Source organism: Filicampus tigris, chromosome 8 (genome assembly GCF_054856515.1).
Source record: "Filicampus tigris isolate MCC_2025a chromosome 8, RoL_Ftig_1.0, whole genome shotgun sequence".
Taxonomy (NCBI): Eukaryota; Metazoa; Chordata; class Actinopteri; order Syngnathiformes; family Syngnathidae; genus Filicampus; species Filicampus tigris.
The window spans coordinates 19,617,124-19,642,690 of NC_141224.1; the positions used below are offsets into that span (position 1 = coordinate 19,617,124).

The 25,567-nt window shown below is 38.5% G+C and overlaps 1 protein-coding gene across 4 annotated transcripts in view; it reads right to left on the reverse strand.

Moving 5' to 3' along the window:
- vps13b (vacuolar protein sorting 13 homolog B) overlaps positions 1-25,567 on the reverse strand; it is a 333,295-nt gene that overhangs the window by 239,500 nt on the left and 68,228 nt on the right. For all 4 annotated transcript variants that reach the window (XM_086037277.1, XM_086037279.1, XM_086037278.1 and 1 more), the window contains 3 exons: positions 21,709-21,893; positions 3,492-3,626; positions 2,616-2,795 (listed from right to left, as the gene is read on the reverse strand). In XM_086037277.1, coding sequence (XP_085893403.1) covers positions 2,616-2,795; positions 3,492-3,626; positions 21,709-21,893 — 500 coding nt within the window. The remainder of the gene's footprint in view (positions 1-2,615; positions 2,796-3,491; positions 3,627-21,708; positions 21,894-25,567) is intronic.

The window sequence follows — 25,567 nt, forward strand, 5'->3', positions numbered from 1 at the left end:
CAGGCCAAGATCAAGCCAAAGAGGACTGCAAATGTCCACGGACCAAAACGATAAGTCACGAGTATATCACTGGAGGTTAGTGTAATCAGTCGTTCTTGTTATCAGTAGGCTCAAAAATCATAATTCAAATGATAAAGTAAAAACTGACATCTGGCTGACCCTGGTACTCCACTGATGCCAAATACAAGGTTAGCCTTGATGATTTCATTAATTGTACGTGTTACTTTAGAATATCAGAGAACCTATCCAAAGCAGAACACTTTAGCCAACACTCCTTTGTATAAAGTGAAAGGAAAGTTGCTTTTTATTCCAAGATAAATAAAAATTAAAAAATAAATAAATAATGTAATAACTAATTGTCCATACGCAAAATGTGGAAGATGATTAAAGATGATAAATATGAGGTGTTTCAGAAAATGTCCGGAACTAATGTCACAAAATATAAACTGCAAATCCAAACTACAAACTAAACTTTTTTTAATCCTCCTGGAGTGTAACACACTTTCCCAGCCTTCTCTGCCACACCTGCACTCCTGGAAGGAATCTTCTGTGGTCCTGCTCATCCCCGTTGTCACAGCCATCTTTATGTCATCCAAGTCTTGAAAAGTAACACTTTTAGTTTGGGATTGAAATGTGTCTTTTGTGACTCTAGTCCTGAATCCTTTCTGACGCAACTCCACTTTACCAGTCCTACACTCCACATATGATCACACAAATGGATGGATTCCATAGAGCCACATGGGACGAATCAAATGGGCTCGAAAACAAGGCCAAACGAGCAAAAATTCTGTAATGTCATGATCACAAAATGCTGGCCCGTGATTCAGCCCTATGGGAGCAAAGAGGGTAGGTCATTTAAACTGGTGCAACTCCTCCTTTCATCTCAGCCAGACTGAAACGTTGCATTCATCATTCCATTAACACTGCTCTAACAGGCTCCCTGTCACCCTCTGGATGATGGCAGGGACATTGAATATGTGGACTAAAGGCTTTGATGAAAGCCTGACCACCATTCAAAACACAGGCCTATAATCAGATACCCAAAATATTTCTGTTGCATACAAACATTAGCAGACATGAGCACTTGAACACAGGAACTCACAGTTAGTTTTCAAACTCATCTTTCAGATGTTTGACATGACACACATGCGCAGAAGAAATATAGCAGTCTGGTCAAATAGTTACTTTTCAAACAATAGTGTCTTTTCAACTTTGACAGTATTAACAGATAAAAGAAATATTTCTGACAGATATATACTGTGGGTCCGAGTGTATGCACATGCAGTATGTAGCGTATGTGTGCATGCCAGCTGTTCTGTCGTGTCTTTTTTTCAGTTAATATGTGAATACATTTTATGGCACATGGGATGTTATTCTTTGAACTCACCACCAACTTTTAAGACAGATGCATATGACAGAAAGGGTAAGAGTGCAAGTATATTCAAAATGTGAAATTTAAATACGGTATATTAAAGAACGAACCCAAAGTTGAGAAAAAGATAAATCATGAGAACTGATGATCAGAAAGGAGTCGGGTGCCTTCTACTCTACATCTGCTTGATTTATTGCACTGTATGTAAAGCATGTGGGAATCAGTACCTCTAAGCCAAATCAGAATGAGTTTGACTCCCCTTTTCACTTTCTGCACAAGATACTAGTTCTTCAAAATTCTTACTGATGTACTGTCTAAAGTGCAGTGGTGCCTCAAGTTACGAACTTAACTCGTTACGTGGCCCCATCTGTAACTCGAAACGTTCATGAATCAAGGTAAATTTGCTCAATGAAATGAATGGAAAGGCAATTAATCCGTTCCAGTACACAAATTGTTGCACTTACATTTTGTTTTTCTTTCTAATTTTAATCAGTGTGTGGTTGAAAAGAAACACAGTACACTAACAAAATAAGTGAGCATACACCTCATTGGGCAGAAATAAACATAATTGCTTACTGCGCTTTAACCCTAAGTGAGGAGGGGAGAAAGAAGGACAACAACTCCTCCATTGAAAGAGTCTCCTTCAAAAATCTGATTCCGGCCCGTACACGAAACAGCATTCTATCTGCTTTTTTCTTATGTCAATTTCCTGAATGTTTTTTTCCCAAACAAACAAATGATGCAGGAAAAGCCACATTCATCAGAAAGCTGGGCAGCTGCTGTTAGAATTGTGACTGGAACAAGCGTGTGTGTGTAAGCGGAACCTCTGGCCCTTTCTGCAAAGTTTAATCAAAGTTGAATGTACTAGCAATAATTTAGATCTGATTAGTCGACTAATCACGACTACTGGTGGTATTTTTTTTTCCACTTGTTACAACCGGATGCCATAGATAAGGGCTTGACAAAAAAACGATACTGAAACAAAAATAGCATATTTGAGAGATGTGTATACACAAGTAACCCAAGTTGTCTCCGTGGCGTAACGGTAATATTAAATGCACGAACTAGCAAATGCGTAAAATAAACAGACATATTTGGAAAGTTTCTACCCCCCCACAATTGGACACCATTTTCTGTCCATTAAATCTGAAGTCTGCTTGGTCCTGCTCCATTAAATAGAAGCTTCACTGGATTCTGAAAATTAGGGTTTCCATGTCACGTTATAAAAGCTGAAATGTTTTACCTGAGTTCCTGAAATCTTCTCCTTGCTGTGGCACCTGCACAGAAAATGCCAGCAGGTCGGGAGCCAAAAGGGATTCAGGTTTGCGGCTCTCATTTAGCCATCGCCTCATATGAAGCTCCTTAGTGTCGGAGGGGCCCTGGATCAGAGGAACAAGCTTCTCCTTTACGACTTCTCCTGAGCCTGCAGGGCATAAGCAAAGTTTCTCCACTAATCATGATTAAAAACACATTATAAAATTGCAAAATATCAAACATACTACATCTTCGACTGAAAGCAGAAATACAATAATACAAGAAGGATGCAAATTTGCAAGGCAAAGCCATCTATAAAAATGCTGTGCATTGCAAGTCACATAAAGTTTTAATTGAAAAAATGCTATGTGCATGAAGTGCAGATTTTCAAAGTATTGTAAAGTTGAGCGTGATAATGTAAAAGACACCTTTCAAATGGTGATTTTGATACATTAAACTAACATCATTATACTATCTACTGTATATAGCACGATGCATATTGAATAATAGATTAGAACAAAATGTGTGCGCTTGTATTATTTCTTTGTATTTATATATCCACAGCTGCAGTAAATCTTAAGATACTGACATCATATGTTCAGGTTGACCTGTTGGACTCTGTCTCCAATAACATCCTTCCGTCAAAGACATGACCAAAGCCCAGTGACAACACCACAGTAGAAAACAGCAACTTAATCACACAGCTGGAAGTGAATCAACATCAAGAAGGAAAGCGAGGAGACAGAGTGAAGGACATAAAAGTATAGGTTTGAAAAGTAAAAGACAATCCACTGCAGTCCAGTCGGCCTCACTCTCTCCCTCCTACACAGGCAGTAAAGTTTTAACAGGGCACAGCTGCACACACCTGGGGTCCTGGCACACACTTTTACAGCTCCCACGGTTCCAGAGGCGCATTTCACTGTTACGCGGCTGCAGAACTTTAGCTCAAGATTTTGGAGCGAGCCCTCAAGAGTCGGTGACGAGCCTAGAGATTTCACACCTAATAAAAGGTGTGGGGGGGGACAAGGAAAAAAATAGAAAACAGTGAACATGAAGTCAAGTTCGCCAGGTTTAAAATACCGTTGCTGTGGCTTCATTAAACACTTGATTGCCCTTTAAATGTTCTCGACCCCTTTCTTTTGCAAACTTCTGAACAACCAGATATTGTCATCTAAACCAGAAATGAGGTGAAATGATACCAGTCCTCCTGAGAGGGGTTGGACTCTCTTGCACTCTGGAGTTGCCCATGGTGAAAGATGGAGAGCAGGTATGGGAATATTTATTTATTTAACCCTAACCCAATCAGTGTACATGTTTTTTGTGGACTTGGGGGAGGCCTTTGACAGTGTCCCTTGGGGAGTTCTGTGGGGGGTGCTTCGGGTCGGCAATATGGGGTGCCGAACTCCCTGAAACAGACTGTTGGGTCCCTGTACGACCAGTGTCAAGAGTTTGGTCCACACTGCCGGCAGTAAGACGGATCTGCTTCGAATGAGTTTTGGACCCCGACAGGGATGCGCTTTGTCACGGATTCTATTCATAACCTTCTGTCTATAGAATTTGTAGGTGCAGCCGAGGTGTAGAGGGGGTCCAGTTTTGTGACTTCAGTATATCTCTGCTTTTTGCTGATGATGTGGGACTGTTGGCGTCATCAAGCCATGTTCTCCAACACGCACTGAAGTGGTTCGCAGCAGAGTGTGAAGCGGTTGAGATGAAAATCAGTACCTCCAAATCTGAGATGCATTGTCCTCAGTCATAAAAAGAGTGGCCTTTCCAGGTCTAGGATAAGATCCTGCCCCAAAAGTATATTGAGGTGTTTTCAGGAGTGAGGGAAGAATGGAAGGGGAGATAAACAGGCGGATCGGTGCTGTGTGCACTTTGTATCAGTCTGTTGTGGTCAGGAAGGAGCTGAGCCAAAAGGCGAAAATACAGGTCGATCTAGGTTCCTACTCTCACCTATGGTCACGAGCAGACGACGAAAGAATAAGATACAAGCGACTGAAATGAGTTTACTCTGCGGGGTTTGCGGGCTCGATCCCTTAGAGATGGGGTGAGAAGCTTCAGCCTGGCAAGCACAAACAGTTTCTTTCGAAAGAAAGTGGGCCTGGGAAGCCCACCCTGCACCGAGGCTTGTCCCCAGTTCAAAACAAACCGCAATCAAATCCCTTTATTTGCTCTGATGTATTCTTTGTGAGCAATGTCACTCTTCAGCAGTAATAGTCCATCCTCATTCAAAATTGCACACGGGAAAGACGATAGTTTGTTAAGCCTCTATCCTACTGAGCGGCGGAGAATTGCAAGTGTTTTCGAAGGCAGCAAACGTTTCATTTACGTCAGAGTTTGTCAGGGTTGTTCAATGTCGCAAATGTTCACAAAACGTTCACCAACAGTTTTCATCATTTTTTCTCCCTCAAGGAATTTTGTGTCCAAAATTCCCTTGCGACAATAAAAGTGCAGGTGAACTTCTACTGAACATCTCACGACCGTTTGGCGAACATTTGCGACCTTCAACGAACCCTGACGTGAATGTGCATTTTTCTACCTTCGCCAACAGTTGTAAATGTTCACCCCTTAGTGGGACAGGGGCTTTAAGATCATTCCGTACTAAATCAGTTTTAAATAAGAAATAAATCCCCAGCAGCTGATGGCACTGGAACCATTTATTTCAAAAGATTATGTTTTGTTTTGTTCTGACGCTACGTCCACTCTACGCTGATTGGTTCATTTGCCACACTTCAGAAATGCACTTGATGAGACTGTGACGAAACTCAATTGCTGGTACAGTGCTGAGTTTGGATTTCCAAGCTAGAGAAGTTCGGTCATCCAGGAGGGGGTCAGAGTAGAGCAACTGCGTCCCCGCATTGAGAATAGCCAGATGAGGTGGCTCGGGCATCTGATCAGGATGCCTCCTGGATTCTTCAATGGTAAGGTGGTCCAGCCACCTCACCAAGAGGAGGCCCCAGGGACGACCTAGGACACAGTAGATAGAATACCTAGCCCGGCTGGCCTGGGAGTGCCTTGGGATCTCCCGGGAAGAGCTGGATGAAATGGCTGGAAAGGGAGCAGCCTGGGCTTCCCAGCAAAAGCTGCTTCCCCTAGTTCCCAATCCCGAATAAGCAGAAGAGGATGGATGTATGGATGGATGTATGTATGGATGGAAATGTAATATTGGGGTGACTTAATTATTATGAAAGCCTTTACTGCCCGGGATCAAAACATTTATGAAATCTTGATATGATTATGTTTAACTTCCTTCTAACTGCTTGTGACAATATGTTGATTGCACGTTTTCACATGTTGAAGCACAGACCCTGTGCACAAAGTCCCTCAAACGAGCAATGAAGGCTGTTGCAGCAAAGGCTCGGCAGAACATTTAAAGGGAAGAAACATTTTTGATGGGTTCCAGATTTCAGGCAGTCATTAGCCACTTTTACACTGCCGTTTAAGGCCAGGAATGTTACGCCGCTGTTACGCAGAGTTGTTACCTCTCTGAATGGAGAAAGAAAGGTAAGTCAGATTAGCTGGCTACTGAGGTTTTAACATGAGCCGATTGAAACAAAAGCCAATTCCATTACGAAACACCAAAAAAACATAATTTAATATGATGTACTATGTTGCTTGCCATTGTATACATGGAGATTACGAAACAAAACTAATAGAAAATAATACGTGAGACTTGTTATTCTTTGCTAACAATAATGTTCAACAATGTAGTTAGCAGCTAATGCAATAAAATAAATATACTGAATGGAATAGATAGATAAGATCAGTAGTGAGCAATGAAAATGAGAAATGAAAAAAATAGTATTTTTCATCCAATAACAATCATCTTAAAATTACGTGATCAGATTGTGACCGTTGTAATGTAAACTGCCACTATTATTTTTATGTTGCACTGTAATATCAACAAGTACTTTGAGAAGAAAAAAGCTGGATGGCTAGAGAACTCAAGATAAGTTAGAGAGTTATGTGCCAGGCCACCTGTTGAGAGAAAAGAGGAGGATTCATTCATCACATGCACATTCTTTCAAGAAGCTAAAAGTGTCAGAACGTATCATAGTCATTCTTGCATTATCTGTTTTGATAGGACTTACTGGTGAAAATAACCCCCTCTTATTTGATTCCCAACACGCATTCTTTCAACTTTAACTGGGGTTTCTTTTCTTCTGTTATAAGCAAATGCAGGTGAACAAATAATAATTACATTCACTGGATGTCATAAACTACCACAAAGGGAAACATTTTTTGCAGTACTTTTGCAGGCCAGCTAAGACCCCTTATGTATTTCATGTGTTAAACACCTGTCTAACTAGCTTGTGATAAGCTAAAATCTAATATTTTAGTTAAGCAAAATGCAATGTGCAAATAAAGCACATGTGTTTTAGTATTAGACATGTATTACTAAGTTTTATAAATAATTGGTTTACTGTTAAGCATTGATCATCACAAACAATTGGGATTGACAAAACATTATCTATATACTTGTAGAGGCTTAGAATAAAAATACCAACAAGCAACGTGTAAAGGGAATGACCCAGGCCGACACATTAAACATTTAACCAAAGGAATTGTGGGCAATTTGCTAAAGTCTTAACCACTGACTTCCCTCCTCTACCTCTCAACAAATTACACAGCGACCTCTTCCTTCACTGTATGGGAGGCCCTCTGCCTTACCAGGTGGAAGATGGGGACGTTAATAACCCTCTTTATGTCTCCCTGCTTGCCACTTGATACATGTCGAGCAACAAAACATTTGTTGCCTGCGGATCTTAACAGCTTCCTCTGTCTGTAGCAAGTCATGTCCCACTTGAAAGTCATTAAAAATACAAGTATGTCATGCATTTAAATATAAATACAATTCACATCACAAAGGTGCTGAGGAAACAAAAGGCCACACAATATCACTTTGTAAAATGACTAAGCTGTATGTATAAACCTATAAAATATATAAACGGTAATTCAAAAAGACCACACTAAATATCACGTTGGCCATTTTTATCCTCAATGTTTAAAATATATTTTAAAAATCTTCATTGCACATACACTTCATTACAAACATTGTGCCATCCCACCTCCCACCATTAGCACAAAGTTGATGTCAAGGGTTTTTTTTTTTATGGAAAGTTTTGCTTTTAAGTATGGACCCAACAGTTGAGACGGTAGCTCTATAGTGCAAATATTCTAAATGATTCTAAATTCGAAATTATTAATCTCATGTTGTTTTCTAGAGTTGCATTCATTGACAGAAATTAATTTTATATATACATGAATAGGATGACAATCATGAAATAGAGAGGTATTATTATGCCCCCTTGCCCACGACCCCACGTAGATGGACCTAAAGGGCACAGTGCACCTGCTGGGGTGGTAGTAGTTGCACTGGGAAGGGCTCTTAATAATGTTTTGTCCAGCTGTTAAGACCATAAAAAGTGGGGTACCCAGGAAGAGAAACACACGGGTTTGTAGTTTGTTGTCGTGAACTGTGGTATTTCGTTTGGTATGTGTGCAATGCATTAGTGTGTGTATTACAACCACACGTGTGAGTGTTTCTGTGTGTGACTGAGAGAATTGAATGCGTGTGGTGCTGTTATTTGTCAAATGAGGGCAGGTGCAAGGAGTACATAAACACACAGCTAGGGGCCAGAGGCTACGGCGCACCATCAAACACACACCATGAGGGCAAATATGGGCAGCTGGATTTGTCATCCTGAAACTGAGCAATGAGTCCAGAAAAATGAAGAGTCAATGGACAAAAAGTGTATTTGCACATATACAAATGGAGCCAGTGCCAGTGCCAACATAGCTTAAGGGGGGCAGAAATAGGGCTGTTCTTTTGCTAGTTTGTTTGTGCAGTGTATGGCAGTTTGAGTGCGTAAGTACGTAGGTATGTGTGTATGCGTGTATGTGTGAATGTGTGAAGGAAAAGATGATGATGGTGTGTTAGTGTTGGTGGTGGCAGATGCTGGGGGTCTAATTTTCATTATTTCCATTCCATCCCCCCCAGGTGCTGCATGCTTTTCTGTCTGCTCACTAAAGCAGTGACACATGTTCCTGGCTTTTTCAGACCATGATTCTCTCTGCCACCGAATTACCTCAATTAAGGCCTCTTGCGGAAGCCATTTGGTCAAAACTAATGGGTCTTGGCACTGTGCTTGGAAGACAGTGAAAGTGGGGCCATGGGAGTGAGGGATAAAAGAGATGCAGGGCAGCAGTGACAGGAGCAGTAAGAAGGATGTGTGAGGAGTGGGAAAAGCATTTGCAGGGACCTACAGGAATCCTGCAACGGCACTTGTAAGGAGACAATTACTTGGTCTGCAAAAGCTAACGACAGCAGTAGAGTGAAGTGAGGCTGATCCAACTTTGATTTGGTTGACTTCCAAAATGTAATTTGTCATTGAAATGCAGTATATTTGGAACAATTACTCAAATTTCTCCTATTTTGAGGATGAATACCATTATTACTCAAGCAGAAGACATACTTAAACCTTTTTCTTCACCTCCAACTCCAAACCTACACTACAATATAGCAGTTCATAATCAATATGTATCTACTAACATGACAGAAGCATATTAACTTTAAATAAAACACATTGTACTCACTAGACATTTATTACTTATAGAAAAGCTACATCCTCTTGTGCTCCTCAAAGCTAGCTAGTGCTGGGTAGTCAGAGCTAGCTAGTTGGTGCTCCTCCTGAAGTGCAAAAAAAATGTTTTTTTTTCAGTTGAAACTTGCCAGCCAGCAATTGTGTTGGCCGACCACGCCTCACATGTTCCTGTTTTTCTGGAAAACAGCACCTTGAACATGAATTTTTATCATGTTCAATGTTGTCCTCCCCAGTAATCAATCTTTGGTGTGCATATTTACTTCAACCAATCAGAGAAGTGCACACACAACGACTACTGTACTTAAATCAACCAATCAGAGGACAGAAAAAATGCCAATGTCACTCTGAGCCCGAGTGAAGGAGCGAGAGGTAAAGCTAAAGTCAAATTGGCTAAAAAAAAAAAAAGAGAAACCACTATTATTAAGGTGAGCTTGTGTGTGCGCGCCATGAGCCAGCACTTTGGATTCTGAAAGCCCTGGGCAGATTAGATTGACATGGCAACACAGAGCATGGAATCCGATTGGACAAAAATAAATCTAGAGCAACATGACTAGAAACTGGGCAGCAAAGATAGAGACATAGATAATAGACCATTGGAAATAAATAAATACACTTACATCAAAGTTTTACATGAAGGTCAGTGTTTCTGATTGGTTTTAGGGCAGCAGAGAAGGCCTTGTAGGCCCTGACTATACCCCATTGGGAAGATAACAGAATATCAAGACAAAGGACAGGCGGAGGCTGACTGAGTGTTTTTGAGTAGGTGTAACTGTGGTCGCTTCATGAAAAGTTGACCAGTGATGTTGTTTTAAGGGTTAACAAATGTGCTTCATTTTGCTTTGATCTCTTTAAAACTAACAGTCCAATGCTTTGAATGATTATGGGAAAATACAGCTCAAAAACTCCTGTCTTGAATTAATTTCCCTGGTTTCATACACAAACTCTAGACAGAAGTGAATGACAAAAAAAAAAGAACAGAGATGCAGGAGGACAAAAGGAAAAGACGACAGACTGTGTCTGGACCGACTTAAAACATCATCACGATCTGCCAGGAAAGGAACAAGGCCGTATGTGGCCCATTGAAGTTTGCACTGACAAGAGCCGTCTCAAGTTCCATCCAAGATTTATTTATCACTTCTCTGATGCTGACACAACGTGTTTTTAATGTCAGAAATAAGGTTGTGTGTGGATGAAAAGGCCCCTCTTTTCTTGCGTACTTCCTCCTGATTTCTTGCTACCATTTAAAGAACACTAGGTGACAGGCAAACATTCCACTCAATCCAACAATTTACCCCTTCAAAGAAAGTGTCTTGAGTGAGGGTGTCACACCATACTGAAGCAGCGTTTTTTTTTCTTTCCTTTAACCTTCTCAACACCTAACCACAATGTGCGACTGCAACTCATTTTGCTTTCATTGAGCAACAAAAAAGGAAAAGGAGCTAGATTTTTGTCTCTCAGTGTTTAAAGCCATTATAAGTATTATAACCTATTACAAATAAGGGATGAGGTGGATATTTTATATGTTATGTTGCGATATTTTGAATAACATGTGAAAAACATTAACATTAACATTGGAAGAATGTTTCAGCCAAACTCAGCAGAGGAAGATACAATGAGCGCAACCTCCAGTGGTCATGGTCTGAGTAGGCTGTCAGCTGCTACACTGGAGGTAAACAGGAGCAAAAATGAGCCAGGTGAAAAGGACTGGGGGAAATACACACCGGTAACGTTCTGGCACCAGTCACCATTATTTGTGCAGCATTCGTTGCCGGTAAGTAGGGCTGTGCAATTAATTGAATTTCAATTATAATTATGATTATTACACTCCATGATTACAAAATTGGCATAATCATAAAAAAATATTATTAATATTCATTTATATCCAACGCACTGTTTGTTTACACAAGTAAATCATACTTGAATTTATACATTTGCACTTTTTTTTTTTTATAATGACTAATTTTATCAATTTTATTTGGTCCAAAAGGAACTTACTTACATTTACGGGAAATCTACTTATGAACGTCTCTTCATACGAAATTTTCAAGTTACGAAACGCCTCAACAAGAAAATATCGCCTCATTACGAAATAAATTTCAAGTTACGAAAGGTAAAAATACAGTATGGGCAGCTCCTCACAGCTCCGGAGTTTCCTGAACGCAACATACTCATACCTGCTCTGCCATTGGCTATAATCTGGCATCCCATTGGCTAGAGGCCCTGATACACCAAAACGACATTCACCAACGGTGTCACCGGCTGTCGGCACGTCACACTGGCAAAACACAACGCAACGACAGAAAGCGACGCTGACCATTAAAGTACCTTCTGCGCATGCATAGGATGTAATACCTTTCCATACCATCGGCGGCGGAAGTCACTATTTCTCATTGTGAGAAAAATCCAACCGGAAAGCTGTTGGCCGAAGGGTGGATTATAAAACGTAAACAATGCATTAGGCTATATTCTTCGCTCACGATGAACTCGCACGCAAAGTAAAACCTCACGTTCTTGACACGGTATTGCGAAATACTTACATTGTCAACCCTCGCTCTTGTACTTGAAAGAAGATTAAGGCAGCGAAGGCGTGCTCACTGTTTATCCGCATTTGTCACATCTCGTTGGTTCTCCAAGCGCTGATTTGCAAGCTAACAGCCAATCAGAGTGACCAAATGTCACGACTGGCGACGCCGATTCAACATACTTAAACGCCCCCAACAAGCTTACAGATGGGTTACGACACTACGACGGTGGCCACTACACCAATCAGATGGCGCTTAAAGACGCCACAACGCTTCACGACCTCCGACGTCGGTTTGGTGTATCAGGGCCTTAAGAGGGATCTCTACCGTATGTGTCTATGTGTGTAGATAGACAGGTAAATAGACATATATATATGATGTGTCTATGCAGCATCCTCATCATTCACCCCGCGGGCAATGAGGTGTTCTGATAGTTTTACGTGAATTAGAAATGAGGAAAAGAAAAAAAGAAGAAAATCTTTTTTTTGTCCATACAAACAAAGCAAGAGATAATAGTAAGGTATGAAAAAGGGATGCGTTTAGTTGATAACGCCAAAGAATATGACCGTAATGTATCGACAGTCGCCACGTTATCAGTTCTTTACAAAACGCCAGGCAAAAAACACTTCTGAGAGAGAACATGAACCAAAGAGGGTAAAAGGCGATGAGGACAGCAATTAAAAGGTAAACAACCATCATTTTTGTTCTTTACTCTATTCTTTGTTTTTGTTTTTTTACATTATGCACAACTCTCATTTATTGTGCAATAATCTAATTGTAACATGTTTGTATTTGTTACATATTTTGATGCATTTTTGTGCTTTATAAAACATTTATGTCTGAATATTGGGGGGCTTGGAACGGATTAGGGCATTTATATGGAAAACACGTCTCTACTTACAAAATGTTCTACTTAAGAAATTTCTTCCAGAACCAATTAATTTCGTAAGTAGAGGTATTTGTATTTATATTTGTATTTATATTTTTTATGTTTAAATATTTTCTTTTGTTTTTTACCCCAAAAAAATAATCGTTTGAATAATCGGGATTTCAATTATTACCAAAATAATCATGATTACTATTTTTTTTTTCCATAATCGAGCAGCCCTACCAGTCAGTAACAAGTGTTATGAGGTAGTGTACAACCAAACATTTTGATCCAGTTTTATACACATCCAACAACAGAATTACTTAACAGATTACTTAAAATGGTAAATCTGTAGCATTATAATGGGATCATTTAATGGGAGCTTCAAAATAGTATTAATAAGTGAACCGATGTAAACTATGAGAAAGGTTCTAAAGAACAATGTACAACACAATTACAATATTTGAGAACCTTTCACATGTTTTGACAATGTAAAAGTTAAAAAAAAAGGTGCCAAACTGTGGCTTTGTGAAGACACTTAGGAAGACAGCTTAAGTGAGTAAATATTTAGACTTGTTGTAACAAATGTTTTTTTTAATCATTCTGTTTTTCTCTATTCCAGACCTTTGAATCCACACAGTTTAAACAGTATTACATTGCTATTATTTCTGCCGCTGAAAAAAAATGAACTGTGATGTACTGTAATGGTTGGAATCAAAGAGTGAACAGCGAGTCATCTTAATTTTGGTCAGAGAAAATGTGAATTCAATTGGAAATTCCTCACTCCTGATTCAAATGGTCAAATGTCAAACACTCACTGAGTAAACAGTTTTACATTTCTATTATTTCTGCTGCTGAAAAAAAATTAACTGTGATATACTGTATTGGTTGGAATCAAAGAGTGAACAGCGAGTCATCTTAAATTTGGTCAGAGAAAATGTGAATTCAATTGGAAATTCCTCACTCCTGATTCAAATGGTCAAATGTCAAACACTCACTGAAATTGAACGTGTGCATTCAAAACACTTGATGGTGCAGAATGTATTTTCTTAAAAAATGTGTGGTGTGTCCCACCTAATTTGGTGGCAAAGCTGTGTAAGCATAGCGAGTGAACCAATCCAGTCAGCATTGGGTCCAAACCACACTCTCAATATTTTTATGTCGACCCTTGAATCACGTTTTACCATCACCCTTCACTATTCCACTATTTCCTCATCTTCCCTTTCATGCATTAATCTGTATTTCAAAAGTGATGTCACAACTCACACCTCATTATTTTTCTTGGTTGTGTGTTCAATTTAACAAGCCCAAATTTCACACTGAGTAAGTACATTTGAGACAAAATTAAGACAAGATGATTATTTCAGTATTCATCCTTTTTTAGTTTTGTTTCCTGGTTACCCGTGAGATTTTTCTATTGTACAATGGTTGTTTTCCAACTGCTCTTACGCTCCTAAATAAAAGGTCAAATGATTAAATAAGTCTTATATTATGCACATACATTGACATGTTTGTATGAATGTACGTCATGGCATATCAACTGATGAAAAAAACGCATTAACATTTCCAAGAAATCAATTATATTGTATTTGTTAACTCCCGCAGATTATATTATATTTGTGGCGTTAACTAGCTTTCTTTATTCAGTAATGCAATAAAGTAAACTGCTCTGATGGTTCAAGTACAAAAAAAAGAAGTGAATGAATGACAACAAACAGGTTGTGTTTTCATCACAGTGCTGTCAGTAAGATCCAAGAATGACTTCACAAAAGTAACTAAAGACTGTACCTAACTTTAAAATACAGGGTTTAACTCTGAAATTATGACCAATAACTATAACTTTTCACTATTCACCATATGAGCATATTTGCTGGAAACCCCTTTCATCTTTAACGATCGTCAGACGCACATGTATTTATGGCTTTGAATCACTTTGTACAGACTTATGAACATTTCATTCAGACTTTGCAAATGTTACATTCGCATGTTTAAATTAGATTTTGCCATAAAATTAAATATAAATAGTATGTAGAAGATAGGATGACCCAGCACGTAGAACACTGTAGTTCTGGTAAAACAAATGGAGACGGCCTAAGTGTGTGGGACGTCAGTGTGGTCAGTGTGTCACTGGACCAGAGGTTAACAGTGGCTGCACGCCACAGCAGGCGGGAATTACAAGCTTCCTTTTGCTACTGCTTCCATGATAGCTGCTACTATAAACCACACAAGGATAAAACAGAATACATAGCAAGGAAAGAAATTATATGCATACAAAAGATAAATCTGATTAAAGAATGAACGGAAAACCAGAAAAAGGACTCAGATAAGATCAGAAAAACATGGAAAGAAAATGTCAACAAAGTCTGTCAACAAATCAAATAAGGATTTCAGGATTTCATTACAGCAAAAAAACGTTGTTTCTAGCCTGAGTGGACAGTCACATGGTAAATGTGTGTACAAATGCAAATAGATTTCTCTATATTGTACACCTCACTATTTACACCAGACTCAAAGAATGACAAAGTAAAACATAAATTAAATAGATAAAACTTCTGGGTGCTCCTATAAAAAGGAAGGAAATATCTGAAGCAATATGAAAGTGGGCACGACCCCAGGCCCAGACGGAATCTCATTGAAAATATACTGTACAAAAAATGTCAAAATAAACTTCTTAACCCTCTTTTACACATGTTTTCTGATTCATTCAAAAAAGGGAATCCTTCCAATCTATGAAAATCTTACTGCCCAAACCTGGTAAGCCGTACACTGAATGTCAAAATCTAAGACCAATAAGACACCTTAATATGGATTTAAAGGCACTTTGCAAAGTTTAGGCTCGGGGGCTGGAGAGAATGTTACCTGGTATTATTGCAGAAGATCAGAAGGGATTTATTGTTCGCAGTTAGGGATTTCATAATGTGAGGCAAGTGCTGGATATTTTGTACAATTGGGAAGGGAAAACTGACAGTGCTCTACTATCATTGGATGCCGAAAAGGCATTTGATAGAGTCGAATGGCCCTATTTATATGAAATAGTAAAAAGGTTTGGTTGTGGAGATATTTTCTATCGATAGGTTGAACTCATTTACAATGAAGCGTATGCGGAAATTTTGACAAATGGGGTTATTTCTAAACCATTTCAAATTAAACGGGGATGTAGGCAAGGGTAAGATTTGTCCCCCTTGTTATTCATTTTAACAATTGAACTCTTTGCCATTGCTGTGCGGTCTCATAAATATATAACTGGTTTGTACATAAGCCAGCAGGAACACCAAATGGTATTATTTGCAGATTATGATTTTGTTTATTTTATTTAGGATGTATTTATTTTATTATTTATTATCTTTTGATTATTTTTTAAGCAAACTGAAAAAATCTATTCCAGCCTTGTTAGATTTAATCACCATGTTTGGAAAGATATCAGGGTATAAAGTAAACAAATATAAACCCTCTTTAATGTTACTGAACACAGAAGAAAGGACTAGTACTGAAAATTCTTTCCAATTCAAAATGGAGAGTGTTTCTCCTATTTGGGGATTAAGATAGTACCGTGTATAAAAGAGATCGCTGTGGTTAACTATATACCGATGATTGATTCAGTCACTTCCTCTTTAGATAGGTGGAACTCCTTGCCTTTGTCACTCATTGCGAGAATCAATGTTCTGAAATCAAATATAATGCCCAAACTTTGATATTTGTTCCAAAACATCCCACTGCCACCTCCCACAAATGTATTTCCACACTTAAAGAAAATCTTTGTCCGTTTTTTTGTGGAACAATAGAAGGTCATGGCTACGTCACTTTTGTGCTTACCGTATGATGGAGGTGGCCTCAAATGCCCCAATCCTTTATGGTACTACTGAGCAGCACAATTAGGGACCGTGATATATTATTTTACAGATAAACGTCTCCCACTTTGGATGGATATTGAAAGCTGCTCTGTCCCGATTCCCGTATTGTCGACACTGGAAACGGAAATTAAAAAGGATTGCTTTGGGATTGTCTCCAGATTGTATAGTATGTTAGACGCGGGGTCTTCTGAGTCTTCAGAAACTAAATGCCTGGAGGGAAAATCTAAAGGAGGACTTTTCCTCAGAGGATTAGGAAAAGGCATGTACTTAAGCACAAACAACGACTACAAACACTGGCCTTAAATTACTTCAATATAATTGGCTAATGAGGACATGCTGTATGTGACACCAGAAAAACGTAATAATAATTCCTGATGTTTCATATGCGGAGAGGAAAAGGGGACCTTCTTCCATTGTGTGTGGGAATGCAATAAAGTTGAACAATTTTGGCGAGAGGTCAAACAAGCCTTAGAAACTATATTAGGTGTAAAGTTGGCTCTTGAACCTCGGATATTTTTAATGTTTTTTCGCTTGCAAAAAGGGTCACAGCACTTTCATGGAGGAGAACTAGTAAGCTTAAAGTCATCAATTGGATTAAGGAACTGTCCACAACTTTACCTATGGAGAAGATAATTTTCATTATAAAAGGGAAACGGTCATTATTTCAAAGTATTTGGGCTCCATTTATATGTTATTTGGAAAGTGTGGATCTTAGCAAAGTCAGTGAGGTAGATGAGGCACAAATGCCAGTGGTCCTCTGCTGTTGCATAAACCAATATTCTTTCTGTTGATATATCATTTGCATATGTGTATTGGTATATTGACGTGTATAGTACATTTGAATTTGTCTTTTTGGATTTGAGACAATGTTGACATAATTTGGGTTCGATCTTGCTAGGTTAGAGACCTGTTGTATTTTGTTTAATTATTATCATTTTATTATTTTAGTTGTTGTTTTTTCTGTTCATGTACTATTGTATTCAGGTGGTATTTTTATTAATAGCTCGAGTTGTATTAATACAAAGGGGAGAGCTGGAATGTGTCACCACTGGTTGGGCAAAAAGTATCATAATTAGTTAAGAGCAATTAAAAAAAAGAAAGAAAAAGCGATCTAAGTGCTCTGATGAACACAGCTTCAATTTTCTGATCATTAAAGTAACAAATCGTGTTTTGGCCGTAATGGTGTTATCATGATTAAAAACTTCTTTAATTAAGTTGATTATAGATAAATAAAAAGTAATGCGGTTAGTTACGTTGTTTATTACTCCCATTATTGGTCCCCAAAGAAAATTCATCTCAGTCGAACACACAACACCAGTGGACATCAGCGCTGTGCTAGAAAACACGTAATTTCACATATTTTAATTTTTTGATTTTATTCAATCATTAATCAGTTATGAAGGCCAAAAGTAAGCTACAAACCATGAAAATTGCTGCCACTGTGTTTTTACTTTGAAAAAAAACTTAACCAAGCCTTACAACTTTTTGTGGCTGTGCGCCAGTCGTTTTCAGTGATTTCAAATCTTTGACAGCTGCTTTAATCTGAGGCCAAAATTATTTCGAGGAAACTTTACCTGCTTGTCAGTCCCCTGTGATTAAAATTGAAGTTTTTGTGAGACTGCCCCCTTGCTTTTGATTTTCTTTCTGTGGAGAAGGAATGAAATATCATTCCAAAGCAGCTCTCCCACGAAGGACACTGACCAGATGTGTTATCTGCTAGACTCAATATGAAACACCTTTGACTATTGAGAAACTCTAACATCAAAAGAGAGGGGGAAGAAATCACTTTAAAAACAACTTATATTCAAAGTGAACACCTTTTGCTAATTCAGAGTGCAGCTTCAGCCTCTCTATACACTGTATGTTTGAGTGTGTGTCAGTCTACTCTACACCATGTGTGTCAAGCTCCCGGGCCGGATATAATTGTATACACTGACGGAAGTGGCCCAAGGTACCATTTTGGATATATAGTGTGGAACTGCCTTGCACCACAAGCGTAAACAAGATGAGACGCATTGGTGACTTAACTCTTCTCAGCGTTGCTTACTTTGTATTTCATGCAACCATGCATGTGGTTCTCTTATGTCACATTCACCACCAACAAAAGTAGCAATAATCTTAGCTCAAATGTTGTGTATCTTTGGTAAAGGTCTTCTATCGGGTTGAGGTCAGAACTCTGAGCAGGCCATTCAAGTTCATCCACACCAGACTCTGTCATCCATGTCTTTATGGACCTTGCTTTGTGCACTGCTGCACAGTCAGTTTTTGTAGTTTTGTTTTTGCATCATGTTCATAGTTTGAATTAGTACAAGTTTGACGGATGCAGAGTCATATTTTTGAAGTTATTTCAATTTAGGTTTATTTATTTTGGAATGACATTGTCTGACTGTTTGAATTAGTTGTTATAAAAAAAATAAAGAAATAAAAAAAAAGAACAGTTTTAATCTGCTCCATAAATCTTTGTGCTGTTTGTCCCTCAATTTTAAGTGTGCTTTGAGTTTTGGCCCCATGTGCAATTGAGTTTGATAGCCCTGGTCTAGGCAGTGGCCATAAGCGAAAGAAGAACAAACAAGTCTGAAACCTGGTTCCAATTCTGGATTTTGTAATCAACGTAAAATACCCATAGCCACTCTGTCAGAAAGCCACATTAAGAGAAAAGTTATGCCACTGCAAAGATGGAAAATGTTATTAATAACAGAATGCCACTGTGTCAGCACTTTAAGGAGAAACAGAAACCTGTATTATTGCTGTAAAAGCAAAACAAAGAGCTGTGTCTCCACAGAGATTTCAAATACGGTTATCTCAAATAAGGTACACTTGTGTTGTGAAGACAATTAGCTAGCACAAAAAGATAACAAAGGTCCAATAATGAGGTTAGACCAGTGATGCCAACACTTTTTCAGCATGCGAGCTACTTAAGAAATGACCAAGTCTAAGTGATTTACCTACTTTATTTAATTAATAAAATTATTCATTTAATACTACACTTAAAATTATTTATAGGTGCCTCCTTTGCGAGCTATTGGTCAATCGCGAACGACACAGTGAGCATCCCTGGGTCAGACAATCACAATTTCTCAAACATTTAAATATTTACACTTATATTTACAAAATCCTTCCTAAGGACTTTTTATCCACACACCTGGGCCCAGATAAGTAAGCCTTTACATCTGACAACAACAATCTTATTAGTAATAACAGAAGATGGACTTGTCGAGTAAGATTTTTAAACTGTGACCACTAAGGTGCCTTTATCGCTATTATATTTTTAAAAATTGTATAGCGAAACCCGCCATATTGCCATTTGTGATTTTTTCTGTAGAACCTAACAAATATTCACTGAAGAAAAAATGTTTTTAAAAAATCTACCTATTGGTACCTATCCATGTATTTTTGTGCTCGTTGAGTAATGCACTAAGGTACCGCTCCTTCTAAGTATTTAGTCAAATGTCTAATTCCAGCAGTTGGGGGAAAAAAATTAGCACCGAGTAACAACCTCCGGTGCTCCTTTGTGAACCAGGCCAACATCACTATGTCCATCCCTTTTTTAGGGGGGCATTCCCAAACCCCCAAAATAGCAAAGGTTTACACTGTAAAAGCAAACTAAAAGTTTCAAAAAGCTACTCACCTTCAAACATTCATAGGCAGTTTCAAACATTTAATACCTCGACATTTAAACTACAAACTTACGGAAAACATCACCAATTCTCAACACTTCTTTGCCTCCTAAGCCCTTGATGCAAGCTCCCCCACCACTTTTTTTTTTTTCTAACCTGCAACCAAATGTCCAGATGTTAAAATGTTTCTAAAACTATTCAAACCCTGTTCCAACAGAAGGCAGAGTTAGAGAAGAGGAATATTTGACTTCACTCCACGGGAGACCAGTTTCATACATTTTGGCAGCCACACAACTGTAAAAAGGTAGCTTTGCTGGTTTGGCAGCCAAAGACTGACGGCTTACCAAACAACGCAATCCTAATGAGTTGGAAAACCCCGAAACCCCCAGAGGACTGTCCAGATGTGACCAACATGAAAAGCGCTACTGTTTTAATTTGACTCGAACAAAAGGCAAAATGCTGAAAATGAACATTAATATAGCAGACAATATGAAGCATGAAGGAGTTTGAGTTCATTTAACCTTGTCTCCAGAACCACTTCCAACACTTAGCCCCCTACCAGGTACAAGACAAGTCCATACACATTTATGTGACTGAAATAGTGACTGTTTTCTTTTCACCATGTTATATGACGACTATGTAAAGGAACAATTTGTAATGCTTCTGTGGTCATGATTAATGATGGACCTCCAAAATATCACCCAACTCTGTTGTTTACTTTGGCTTTGCTTTCGGCTCTATGGACAATTTCATTTCATTGCTGAGCTGTCTACCCCACACGTTTACTACTGTAGTTTCCTGATCTCAAAATGCTCTTTTCTGATGCAATACACCATTTTTTTAGGTTCAATTTTAAAAATAGAGCATATGTAGCAGGTGAATCGCACCTGGGTTTCTGCTTTAGCCCTTGCCATACCCCTTCACAAGTTTTGTTAGTATCAGTGAAGTAGTTGTTTCATGTTGGTAACATGCAGACATATTGTACAAAGTAGGGATAGACCGATTATCGGCCGGGCTCATTATCGACACAGATAATCGCGTTTTGACGGATATCGGCATCTGCCTTTTTAAGAAAATCTGATGGTTGATAATAAATCAATTTAAAACTGTGTTCAATCAAAACAAAGATATGTGAAAGTTTAACATTTCTATCACTTAGAAATTTTGGAGGACTTCATATACTGTAGGAAACTATATGAAGTTATTGTTTGTTTTCATTTAACTTTTTAAGACATGCTGACGAGTGCTCCCTGAACTTTTTGTTAGAGTTTTACAACAAAATGTAAATAATTATAAAAATAATAAAACTATTGCAAAAAATGGTTAGTAATAATATATTTTTTCAAACGAACACAATGAACACATTCATTATAAAGTTAAGAGTTTCTTTTTTTTTTTTTTTCTAATTTTGATGCCAATATTTTCCTTTTTACTGAAAATGTATATCGGCTCCAAATAACGGTTACCGGCCTCCTACAAATAATCGGTTTCCATATCGGCCCTGAAAAAACCATCTTGGTCTATCTCTAGTACAAAGCTTGCAATTTGTGGCGGTTTAAAACGGTAATGAAATGGGGGCATCATTGAGCAGAAGTCAGTTGATAAGAAGCTAACATTACCTGGAGCTTTGTAAACCTCATTGATAAGGCTTTCGCTGAGTGTCAAGGGTGTCCCATTCAACATGCCATGTGTCCAGCTCTGCCAGATTGCTTGGAGCAGATGCGTCTGTGCTCTTGTGGCCTGCACAGTGAAGTGAGGAAGCTCCAAAATAAACTCTGTGGTGGGGACCGAAGACCGTTTACTCCTGCAAGATAATGAAAAACAACAGGGAAAAATTGATATGTGACGGATAGAACAACTGAAGGCAGAGTACTTTCACAATAATGTTGGTCAGATACATACTGAATTTAAAAAAAAAAAAAAAAAAAAAAAAAAAAAATCACTGGTGGGAACTTCTGCTTGACTCTAAATCACATTATGATTTAAAAAAAAGAACATTGCCTTGATAGCACGACTCAATAGGAAGATATGGATTCCAAGATCAAATGTAAGTACCAACCAAGCGTCTTTAGCTATTTGGCAGCTGCTGAGGCAGGACGCCACTTTTCCACCAAACCCTTCTTATGTGAAAGGATGTCTAGCCTACAAATTTAACACGGAAAAGAATCTTGACACAATTAAAATTTCATCTGTCAAATGAGCGCGAGATGAGTATGTGTCTATGTAGATGCATGCGTGTGACAAGCCAAGCCTGAGTGTTCGGGGAGGATGAGGAAGCAGCAGTTGGATTGGTTTCTTCTACGTACTTATTCGTCTTCTGACACAGATATGCAAACACATACACACAATACACATACACACAATACACATTCACTTTAGAGTCCCCCTTATGTCCTGCTTGTACTGCGCATCCACTGCATCTTGAAATACATGCTTTTCAAATTTACCAGTCAGGTATTAAAACTACTTGCAAGGTGAGAACTGATTTTCATTTTGGCTGAGACAACACCACCAGCACATGCACTATGTCCTAAACAGAGCACATTAAGTGGTTCAAGGTTGATGTATGCAATAAATTCTGTGTTGGTGTGCAGTATACTTTTGACTACATGACTACAAAAATGAAAATATAACAACAGAATAATTTTCCAAAGATGTCTGTGATGTGAAAGAACATCACAGTTAATTTAATCACACATTCACTTGGATCAGATCCCATTTAAAGTGTGCGGTATGTCACGGGGTTTCTCCCCTACTAAGCAGCTCTGCAATCGTTTAACTTCTCTACTTCTCTCTTGCTCTACTTTCACTGTGTCTATAGCTTTCCCTTTATTCTGCTCCTGGGTGGTTCAGCAGGGTGACACGACCTGTTAGCTATACAGAGACTGGTGTGGAGAACTAAACCGCATGCTATTTTTTTTTGGGGGTTGTTTTTTTTGGGAGGGGGGGAGCGTGAATAGGAAGGGTCATGCAACTAAAAGACATGTTGGCAGTTTGATAGAATGAAGATAAAAGCAAAGACAAACTGTGACAAGGTCAACAGGTTTCACTTGATAGCATGCATATTTTTAATCCACAGCTACATATGGTGCATTTGACAACCATGCTTCTCAACGATTAAAATCACACTGTTACATTCTACATAGCTTGACATCAAACAGATTTTCATGTGTTTGTGCATGACTGTGTGCATGTGTACACAGAGTTACATTTTGCTGATGTACAAAAGAAAGTGAAAGGAACCATGCAACAATAATGTGCCCCACATGCAGAGCAAATGTGTCTGCAAAGCCACTTCAATAGGCGGATTGGCAAAGGATAAAGGTTTGCTGGCTTATTCAAGTGTGATTCCAAGGGAGTTGTCATGCGCATGCAGTCCTCTAAAACCTTAATTATGCACCTGCTTTTATTATATTATGCCCAACTCATCGTGAAAAGCAATGTGGATCGACTTAAATCAGATGCAGAAAGTCTCATTAGGGTCAGGATGTTGTTGGATGTGAGGACAGCAAGACATGCTTCAGATTTCAGCTAGCAATGCAACGTGTTAAACAGCATTGTCAGAAACCAGAGGGTCTGAAAGGAATTACAGTATTGTATCCAAAGAGACTAGGGATGTCACGGTATCCAAATGCCACGATACGATCATATCACGATATGAACTTCACGATACGACAATTATCGCGATATTGTGGGGAGGTTGGCGATACATAAGAAGCTCATGATACTGTATAAAAGCTCACGATATTGTAAAAAAAAAAAAAAAAAGAAAAAAAAAAGCTCATATAAAAAAAAAACTCACAATATTCTGTTTTTGTACATGACAGCATTCACAAAGAAATAGGATTGGCCAGTCATGGGCTCCTACTGGCGATTAGCGTGGGTCTTAAACATAGGTGGCACCCAATTAAACTGCACTAATAAACTAACCACCAGAGGGTGCTGGAACTGCACAAATGGAAAACAACTTGGGCTTTTAAACAGATTTGCCGCTATTAATATTGCGACATGACGGCGATGATATATTGTATCAAATTTTAACTCATTCTACCCCAATGACGTATTTATGCCATTTCACAGAGGGCCTAAGAAAGTCTGGTACTGAATGAGTTTATATCGCGATATCACAATATTGCCGATATTGTGACATCCCTAAAAGAGACGCACTTCAAGCGTTAACAAAAGTAGCATTTACTACAGAAAACAAATTACACATGTATTATGTACACTTTTTTTCCAGACTGATACTAGTATGAGTACTCAACTCGTGTAGTGTAGTCACCGATAAAGTTACCACTAGTACTATTGATACATAAAGTAAAAAAAAACATCTGACCAATAATTTTTAAGAAAGACCTATTTATCCAAATATAATATTTTTCCCTACAACTGCAAGAAACAAAGGCAATTTTCTATTACCTTGTGTCCATTTGTTCATAACATAAATAATTTGTCCAGAACACACAATCAAATGGATTCTTTAAAAAAGAAACATAACTCAGTAGCCAGAAAAAGTCTCAATCAAAATATGTGGTTGTACAACTTGTTTCCAATGAATACAAGTGCAAAGAATTAAATAGAATACAAAATTGCTTCAAGTAACATTTAGGAATAATTACCATTTAACCAGAGTTTTGGCAACACAAGTTTGTCACCGTTTAATTCAATTGTGGCGTCTCATTCTAAACACTGGGAGGCACCCACGTAAAGACATACTTAACTGAGAAGAGAAAGAAGCGGAAATGTGATGTCCTGTCACAGCACTCTGCTGAGCAGGAAATAATGTCAATAAAAAAAGAAATATGAGATTGATTTTCGAGTATTACAATATGGACCAAAACCTGATGTCTGGTAAAAGCCCAGACAGAAGGTATCAGAAGGTATCATTTTGGCATACTTGTAGTCAAATAATAATAATAATTTACAAAAAAAAGAAAATTGAGACAATGTGGGTGTGGTCTTTTTTTCCCCTTCATTGCATGGCACTGCAGAGTTATTGGATAGGGATTCTGTATCGGCAGGCACTCAAAATCAAGGGACTTGGAATCGGGTGCAAAAAATATTTGATCGGGACATCCCTAATTGATTATACTGTATATGTTGCACTGTTTTTATTTTTTCGCAAGCCTTATGTCATACCTTGAAATAAGGCCGGGTATCTGCCCGAAACCAATACCTGGTATCGGTACTCGACCACCCCTAGTACTGTGCATCTAACAATTTGCTCTATGGAACACGGAACACGAAATGGAACTTTCCACCATGTTAAGTAGAGGTAATTAAAGCATACTTCCACAATTATGTAGACACCAACAAGAAGTGGCCCTGTAACCCATTTGGCATATTGGCTCATAAATTGAAACACTCTCTACCTGACTTGAACATCAACATCTCATTGATTTGACAGTGTCTGACCCCACAGAATTAATTGAGGTCAACAAATTCTGAATTGAGAAGTCATAGGCTATTAAAAATATG